Source organism: Panicum virgatum, chromosome 8K (assembly GCF_016808335.1).
Source record: "Panicum virgatum strain AP13 chromosome 8K, P.virgatum_v5, whole genome shotgun sequence".
NCBI lineage: Eukaryota > Viridiplantae > Streptophyta > Magnoliopsida > Poales > Poaceae > Panicum > Panicum virgatum.
Genome location: NC_053143.1, coordinates 43081889 through 43091106, shown reverse-complemented (window position 1 = coordinate 43091106; position 9218 = coordinate 43081889). Strand labels below are relative to the sequence as shown.

The following is a 9218-nucleotide window of genomic DNA, read 5'->3' as shown; positions in this document are numbered from 1 at the left end:
CCGCTGGGAGAGGGAAGAGCGCGTGCTGCCGGGCCGGGCCGGGCCGGGCCGGTGTCTTTCTTTTCTTTTCTTCCTTATTTTAGATTATTATTACCAGCATATCATTATATGATCATTATGTTGTGCATCATGAAAAAAAAAGAGAATACTATTCATGTTGAATGAAAGACCTGAATCTACTACACAAGCTGCGGGGGAAGTCGCCCGTTTCAGAATCTCCATATATGCGGACAATGCGGTGATCTTCGCAAGACCAGACAACTTGGATATCCAAAATTTAGCGAGCATCCTCGACAACTTCGGAGAGGTTACAGGTCTAAGGACCAACCTGCTGAAAACAAGTGTCACACCTATCTGCTGCGACAAAATTGACCTAGAAGATGTTCTATCCGGCTTCCCAGTCGTGCGAACCAGTTTCCCCATCAAGTACACGGGCCTACCGCTTGCGGTAAGGAGACCGCGGAAGATAGACTTTCAACCCTTGGTGGAAAAGGCAACATCAAAGATTACAGGCTGGCAGGGGAGGCACCTTACGCAAGCTGGACGAATCTGCTTAACAAAATATGTGCTCTCCTCACAGCCTATCTACTTGCTAACCGCCCTGAAGACGCCGACGGCTATTCTTGAAGACATTGATAGAGTGCGGAAAAAATTCCTATGGGCGGGCGACTCAACTCACACGGGAGGAAAGTGCAAAGTTAATTGGGGCAGATGCAGTATGCCAAAGGAAAATGGGGGTTTGGGCATTTTAAACTTAGACGATTTGCGAGAGCTCTCAGGCTAAGGTGGCTCTGGCATGAATGGGCCTCGCCAAACAAGGCCTGGGTGGGCGCAAAAGCACCATGCGACGAGACTAACCACCTGCTATTTGCGGCCTGCACGACAATTTCAATCGGGAATGGTAACATAATAGTTTCTGGCACTCAGGCTGGGTACAGGGTCGCCGGCCAAAGGACATCGCACCAAACCTTTTTAAGATCTGTCGCCCTAAAAACCGAACTGTGGCAGCTGTGTTACAAAGACATACCTGGATTCGTGATATCAGAAGAGCCGAGGGACTCACGCTATAGCATATTCATGAATTCGTCACTCTGTGGGGGATGCTTCGGGATGTGCAGCTCCACCCCGACCTAGAAGACTAGATAAGATGGAAGTTCACAGAATCCGTAGAATACACTGCGGCTTCGGCTTATCGCGCGCAATTTCTTGGCTGTGTGAAAGCGCCGAGAACACAGACGATCTCGAAAGCTTGGGCGCCGCCTAAATGCAAATTTTTTGTATGGCTTGTAACCCAAAACCAGATATGGACTTCGGACAGACTACAACGTAGAGGTTGGGCGCACAGCCCCTCCTGCCCCCTATGTCGAAACGCCGCCGAGACAGCTATGCACATTCTAGCTGAATGTAGATATACAAGAAGAGTGTGGAACTCCATCGCGTCCTGGACGGCGCAGCCAACCCGAAGCCCTCAGCTATGGCGACCAAGTGAAAATACTATGCACTGGTGGATCAACATTACTTCCAGCGAACATGTGCCTCGGAAGGTTATTCGATCGTTGTCGCTACTGGTGATCTGGGAGATCTGGCGAGAACGCAATGCAAGAGTTTTTAGGAACCACGAGACTTCACCTTTAGGACTTCTAGAAAAAATTAAAAGCGAGGCTGCAGCCTGGGTTGCTGCCGGTGCAAAGGCCCTCGAGAATCTCTTACTGCGAGATTAAAACCTTTTGTTTTCTTTACCGGCTAGCCGGTTGTATCCTCCTTATATATCAATGAAATAGGCATATTGTGCCCGTTCGTTCAAAAAAATATATTTATGAGAAGTCGTACTAGACTACTTTGTAAAATCAATTACTCTGATGAAGCAATCACGTTTTCAAGAAATTATTGCGCAACGAAGATTAAGATTGATATCGTAACTCTTAACGTTATGATTGCTGGAATGTTCAGAACTAGGAGAATCAAAGAAGCCAGGGGACTGTTTGCATCTATCTCAGAAAATGGCAGATGCTGACCTCCTGGAGGAAGGGGCCTTCTCCACGGGCCGTCTCGACCCTCCTTGCGGCGATCACCTGGAATATCGGGAAGGAATTCGTTTGTCTTTAGGTTGGAACATCTCTCGGTTTACCTCTAGTCTTTAGAATTGGGCCACTTGGGCGGCTGGGCCAAACCCCTTGAGGCTCTCCGCAGTGGGCTCTCCATCCGCTCTGTATCCCCCACTCCAGTACAACTTTACAGAGAAAATGTCCCGCATCGGCACTCTGTAAGACCATCTGTATCATCCAGAGCGAGCTCTCGCGCGGCACATACAGCGCGGTACGGCGCGACTCGGTATCCTGACGGAGGTGGGGCCCGTCGTCCTTCCCGCGTCGTCTCCAACCGCCGGCAGCTGCGCGCCTCCGCCCCGCTCCGCCCTGCCTCGCGCCGCAGCTCGAGGAGGCCACCGCCATGGAGCTCGTGCGAGCCGTTGGGCCGGCCAGATCCACGGCGGAGAAGGAGGGAGGTGAGAGGAGAGCTCCGCCGCCGCCGCGACGCTCAAGGTCCGCGCCTGGCGCGGATCTGCGGCCATGGCGAAGCTCCCTGTCGCCGCTGGCCCGGCCCTGCTCGCCACGGCCAGCGCGAGCGCCGGGGCAGGGGCTTCGCTGCGTGGCCGAGGCGGCCCTGCGCCCCCGCGGCGCCGTCCCGCCCGCCCGCGGCCACCGCGGGTCGACCGCCCGAAGCAGGGAGGCTCCGGCCGGATCTGGCGCAGGGGAGGGAGGGAGGAGGGGGCGCCAGAGGAGGAGCGCGTCGAGGAGGGAGGGAGGGAGGGCAGCCTCCGCGGAGCGTGCGCGCCGCCGCGCCGAGCGTCCGCCGGCGTGGATGGAGGGTTGCCTCTGGGTGCGCCCTGCTCCCCCCGCCCCCGCCGCCGCTGGCGCCGGCGTCCACGGGCTGGCCAGCCCGTGCGGGCAGGGGGCGCGGCGAGGCCCCGCTCGGATCCGGCCGGCGCGGTGCCGCCGCGCCACGGCCGCCGGCCTGGATCTCGCCACTCGCCGGTCCCCCACCGTGGCGCACGCAGGCCGTTCCGTCGTGGACGCGGCCGCCGGTGTCGGGGAGGAGGGCCGCGCGCACCTCGCCGAGCCGAGGAGCGTCGAATCGAGGGACGGGGAGGGAGCTCCACGCCATGGCCGCCGCTCGCCAGGGAGGGGGGGAGGGAGCTCCATGCCATGGCCACCGCCGCCGCTCTGGTGGGGAGGGCTGCTGGCGGGGAGGAGGGCGCACCACGGGGAGGGCCGGCGGCGGGGAGGAGGGGGCGCCGCGCGGGCAGGTCCGCCGCTGGGGATGAGCAGGAGAGCCGGCGAGAGAGAGATAGGGGAGGGAGGGCGCCGGGGGAGTAAAGAAAAGAAAAAAAACTGACGTGTGGGTCCCATGACGTGGTTGTTGGTATAGAGAGTAGATATAGAGAGTGGATGAATGCGGATAAACTGAATATAGAGTAGAGAATCTCGATGACTAGGACAGATTATTCTCTTTTAGAGAGTGGATTTGGAGTATGACGAGTGCGGATAGTCTGATGCCGCTGCTCTGCTCCGGTGGGCGAGCACCGGTGGCTTCTCTTTCTTTCTTCCCCGCTTCATCACCACTCTTATATGCAACAATCACGCATTAATGCAATGTTCAGGCTGTCATCTTGCCCACCGTAGTTTGCCTAAAAAAAAAGCAGATGCCTTCTGTCGAGGATTACGGTCTAGTCTAGTGATGCTAGAAAAAAAAAGAACGGTTGCAGGAAGAGGTAGATGATCGGCTGTGTTCGGCTGGTTGTGGCCGGTGGCTGGTGTTGATTTGTTGTGAGAGAAAAATACTGCTGGCTGACTGGCTAGTGCTGGTTTGGTGTGAGAAAAAAATACTGTTGGCTGGATGCAAATAAATAGAGTGGATAGTTTTCGTCGATGGAGAATGCTGGTTGTGATCCCAACTCTCGACTGCTGAATCATGTGGTCAAGCATTGCTGAGAAACATGAAATATTCAGGGCTGGAACTTATATCCGTATAAAATTGATGAGATGAACTTTTCGCTCGAAGATTCAACCACAATGTCGCTGACCAAACTCTTCTCAAGCAGCAGGACCATGTCCTTGCAGGAGCTGCCGAGCCGGTCCCAGTTAGTATGTTGTATGTGATTTTCCCCTCCGTTTCGACCTGATTTTTTGTTTTTTGTTTTCATGTGAAATGCTCTATATAGGAGATATAATATGGAGAAATAAATGAGTATGGGAAACCTAATCCTACTCCCGGATTAGTAGAAGACAGGAAGGCAGAGGTCAGTTTCAAGAAGAACCGGGGCCCTGTTTAGTTCCCTCAAAAATTCCCACAAAAACATCACATCTCCATCACATCTCCATCACATCGAAACATTAAATGTAGCAAATGACCCATGTATGGAGTACTAAAAGTAGGTAAATAAAAAAACTAATTGCATAGTTTTGATGTACGTTGCGAGACGAATCTTTTGAGTCTAGTTAGGTCATAGTAGGACAATATCTACCACAAACAAACGAAACGTGCTATGCGCTAGAGTATTTTTCACCCCGCGCTACAGTATATTTCGTGGTAACTAAACACAGCCCGGATGTGAAAAGCAGAAAAGGTCATCAAGAACCAGGCAGCCCGGCCCATCTGGGCAATTCCAGTGGTCCAGAGCTCCCTTCCCCGGGATGTGGTGACACGTGGGACGCCGCGACACGCACCACAGCCTCCTCCACTTGCTCAGCTCCACGTCAGCAGCGACCGGGCCCACGCCCCGCTCCCTTTTCTTCCCCTCCACACTCTTCTGCTCCTCGGCCTCCTCCTCACTCCTCCCCACCGCCCGCCGGCACACTCCTCGACGACTCGGTGCCGGAGCCCGAGGCCATGGCGGCATCCCATGCCGCATCCGTGTCCCCGGCCGCGGCCCCGCGCCTCTCCCTGCTCCTCGGCCGCCGCCGCAATGCCCGCTTACGCGCGGCCGCCGCCTCGCCCGCCTCCGCCGGCGGGGCCGGCGGCGGGGGCTCGTACCTGGACATGTGGCGGAAGGCGGTGGAGCGGGAGCGGCGGTCGGCGGAGCTCGCGCGCAGGCTCCAGGCGCCCGCCCCCGCCGAGGCGGAGGCGGCCGCGGCCGGGGCCCCGCCGGTCGAGGTCGTCGAGAGGCGGACGGCGCGGTTCGAGGACCTGCTCCGGGTGCCGCGGGAGGAGCGCGACCGCGTGCAGCGCCGCCAGGTCATCGACCGCGCCGCGGCTGCGCTCGCCGCCGCGCGCGCCGTGCTCAAGGAGCCGCCTCCCGCTCCGGCCCCGGCCTCGCCGCCGCCGCCGCCGCCGCCGTCCCCGCCCCAGACGCTACCGCAGGGGGCGGAGACGGCCAAGGTGGGATCAGCTGGAGCCAGCGTTGCAAAGGGATCGGATCGGGGTTCCAGGACGCCGGCGTCGGCGCCGGTGTCGCAGTCAGCGGAAGGTACTGGTTTCCACTGGGTGCACGTGAGGTGGTTTAAAGATCACTCCTTTTACCCGTCGTGATCCTTTTTAGTTTCTGATTACGCGTAAAACGAGCTTCCTTTTTAATGTCAGCGTGGTATAGAGTGCAAGAAATCATGAGTTGCTAATAAGGGTGCTCTATTAGGCAGCATATATTGGATAAATGTCGACTGCATATATGGTATAAATCGTTTGAGGTGAAAAAAAAAATGATAACTGGAATAGGCAAAATGAGGGATCTTTTTTGTCCATTGATTCCACACGTGCTTCTGAACCTTGAGGGATATTAGTTCATTTGTAGATGGACCTAGAGAGATGAATGGAACTTTGGAGTATTGTCTGTTAGTAAGTGTTATGAATGAAGTCAAATTTGAAATCAAATGATGTTGGGAACCAAACAGGGTCTGAGTGTCGGTATGTGTATGAGAGAATCTTGATTATTGTTAGTATGCATATAAGTGAATAAGGTTTGCCTGTTAGTAAGCAGTACGAATGAAACCAATTTTGAAACTGAGTGATGTTGCTGGGTGTCGTTATGCGTATGGGTGGATGACTGAAACCGGAGGATCTTGATAATGGTCACTGTGCATAGGTTCTTGATGATTGTCGCTATGCATATAATGGATGAAAAATTCTTGCAGCATTTGTTAGTGGCAATTGGAATGTCCTGTTGATTGTAGGGCTAGAATCAGTAGCATGCAGATGCTATGAATCTGTATTTTGTTTTGCACCATACATGCCAAATTTAGTCGTGCGCTTACACTTCAGTTACCTCTAGATGAAGCAACTTTTTAGGAAACATGGATACTCTTTTTATTTTATTTTATTTTCACTGAGACAATTTTGTTTATGAACTATGTTTTTGTCAGTGCAAAGCCAAGTTTTTGATTAGTTCAGATTATTTGTAGTGCACTGGCAAGCAGATATAGCAGCCTAGAAATACTTCTAACTTACCAGAACATTACTGCTTGGTATTCCTGCTCAGAAAATTGAGGAAATTTAGACATTTTTGGTATTAAATATGATTTTCTTGTTTTTTCGAATCACTTGTGGCTACTGTATCAAGTAGATGAACTAGAAGTAGCGCTTACTGCTAACTAACCAATACAGCACCTGTTAGTCCTCTATATATATAACAAAATTGTTAGTCCATCTTTCCTACATCCAGCATGAGAACTTTGCCCATAATTATCTACTTATCTCTGAAGGATGATTTGGATTAAAAATATTTATACTACCGATATACTGCTTCATGGAAATCCCCATCATAGGTTTTGTGCACTTCCAAGCCATTTCTAGTTGCAAGTTGCATAAAATTGTCCTGTTTGTTGAACATGAAGGTTATCTTTCGTTATGCAATATCCTTAGCCATAACATTTTACTTACTGGCCCTAAAGAACATTTTACTTACTGCAATAATATCCAACTCCTTACAATGTAAGCTTCTGTTCTGAGATCAGCTATCTATTCTTCATTCAGTGCTAGAATCTGGGGGTTCATCTTCTTACAAGCAGGAGAGTTCCAAGCTTGGTACGCCAGGTCCAGATTTCTGGTCGTGGTTACCACCAGTGCGAGATAGCAGTAAACCTAGCGAAAGCAGTACTAGTTTGAAGCCATCCAAGAAAGTGGATCCTGTTTCCCGCCAGCCTGATCTGTTGGAAAAGGAAAAGTCAGCGGACTATTTATCACTCCCTTTTGAAATCGCCTTCTTTGAGAAGAAGGAAGATCGATCTCTTCCTCCTTTCCAGTCATTTGCTGAGCCTGAGAATGTTGATTCCAAGGCTGATCTAGCTGCCGATACAAAAGAGACATTTGAAGAACAGTTCTCAAAAAATGCAGCTGAGGCAGCTAGAGCTCTTAGTGAAAGTGCTGATAAATCAACCCATGGAATACATCCTGATGGTTCAATGTGGTGGAAGGAAACAGGTGTAGAACAAAGGCCTGATGGTGTAGTTTGCAAGTGGACTGTTATTAGAGGAGTCAGCGCTGACGGTGCTGTTGAATGGGAAGACAAGTACTGGGAGGCTTCAGACCGGTTTGATCATAAAGAATTAGGTTCTGAGAAGTCGGGGCGTGATGCTGAAGGCAATGTTTGGCGGGAATACTGGAAGGAGTCAATGTGGCAGGTAAATTGCTGTCATATTCTGGTAGACTATCTGTTCACTTTATGCAAAATCTTCATTTTATTTTATAAAGTATTTGCAGTATGTCAATTAATGCCTGTTAGGATTACCTGGCTTGAGATATCCACATATGTACCTCTGCAACTGTCCCTGGATTACTATAAGTAAACTGTAGTGAGTAAATATGTTCCCAAAACATGATTGAGTATTTTATTTTGACCTGTTGCAGGATTACACCTGTGGGGTTATGCATATGGAGAAGACTGCAGATAAGTGGGGACAGAATGGGAAAGGGGAGCAGTGGCAAGAGCAATGGTTTGAGCATTATGATTCAACTGGTAAAGCTGAAAAATGGGCCGATAAATGGTGCAGCTTGGATCCAAATACACCACTGGATGTTGGGCATGCTCATGTTTGGCATGAAAGGTAAAGAGCTTTCACTCTTATCATGATTAATACTACTCAGGAACAACAGATTTCAGTGTTTTGTGCATCATGTTCATGCTATGAGATGCATGCTCAAGTAAATATCCACCAACGTCCTCTGCACTACAGGTGGGGCGAGACATACGACGGCAGCGGTGGAAGCACTAAGTACACTGACAAGTGGGCTGAGCGGTCAGAGGGCGATGGGTGGTCCAAGTGGGGCGACAAGTGGGATGAGCACTTTGATCCGAATGGCCATGGAATCAAGCAGGGGGAGACGTGGTGGGCGGGCAAGTATGGGGACCGGTGGAACCGCACCTGGGGTGAGCAGCACAATGGGTCTGGGTGGGTGCATAAGTACGGGCGCAGCAGCAGCGGGGAGCACTGGGACACACACGTCCCTCAGGAGACATGGTACGAGCGATTTCCGCACTTTGGGTTCTACCACTGCTTTGAGAACTCGGTACAGCTCCGGTCAGTGAAGAGGCAGCCGCCGCCCCGGAAAGGAAGTCTGAAGGGTTAGCACTATAGTTGTAGTAGATATTCAGAGACATGTCAGTTTATGAGTAGTTGGCTACTTATCTAGCTCACGTCCATCTCTAATTTTTGTTGTGCTGAGGAGGTCATCAAGGTTGTACAATAACATGGCTGGTTTTAGCTCATGTACTGTTGTGAGTTGCGACAGAGTGAGCGTCAGAATGCTAGTGCCTGAATGAGTATTCAGATAGACACGGATAGATAAACTTCAGAAGTTTCATGTACATATTATGAAACATTTATCTTTGTTTTTTTCCTCAACTTTTCGCCTAAGGAGATTATGCTGTCAAAATTTGTACCCTAAGGTAGCTCATAGTGTCTGGAACTGTTTCCCATGTCAATACTCTAATGTCATTACCTTCTTCTGAAAGCAGCATTCACCGTTAAGGATTCTCCCCCAAAATCTAAAAGACTCACGATGTCCCAAACAGATTATTTTCTGCATCAGCAGCAGTTCTGAAGATGTCATGAATGTGTTTAACCGGTCATGAAACTGAGATATGTTGTAGTGCACTTGCAGGCTGTTGTTCCCAGATTAGGAACCAGGAAGCAGTTCATGGTCTGAACGTATAGGATTCATACTGTATATGCAGATTCCGGCTGACCCCTTGGAGCCTAGTCACAGCTATGACTGAACGAGGACGCTGA

The 9218-nt window shown here is 51.1% G+C and overlaps 1 protein-coding gene across 1 annotated transcript; it reads left to right on the top strand.

The window, feature by feature from the left end:
- The first annotated feature begins 4818 nt into the window (after window positions 1-4818).
- LOC120644770 (protein RNA-directed DNA methylation 3-like) lies at window positions 4819-8862 on the top strand. The gene is made up of 4 exons (XM_039921478.1): window positions 4819-5464; window positions 6964-7610; window positions 7837-8033; window positions 8163-8862. Exons 1-4 carry the CDS (start codon window positions 4888-4890, stop codon window positions 8554-8556), a joined length of 1815 nt encoding a protein of 604 aa, XP_039777412.1. The 5' UTR covers window positions 4819-4887; the 3' UTR covers window positions 8557-8862.
- Window positions 8863-9218: the final 356 nt, after the last annotated feature.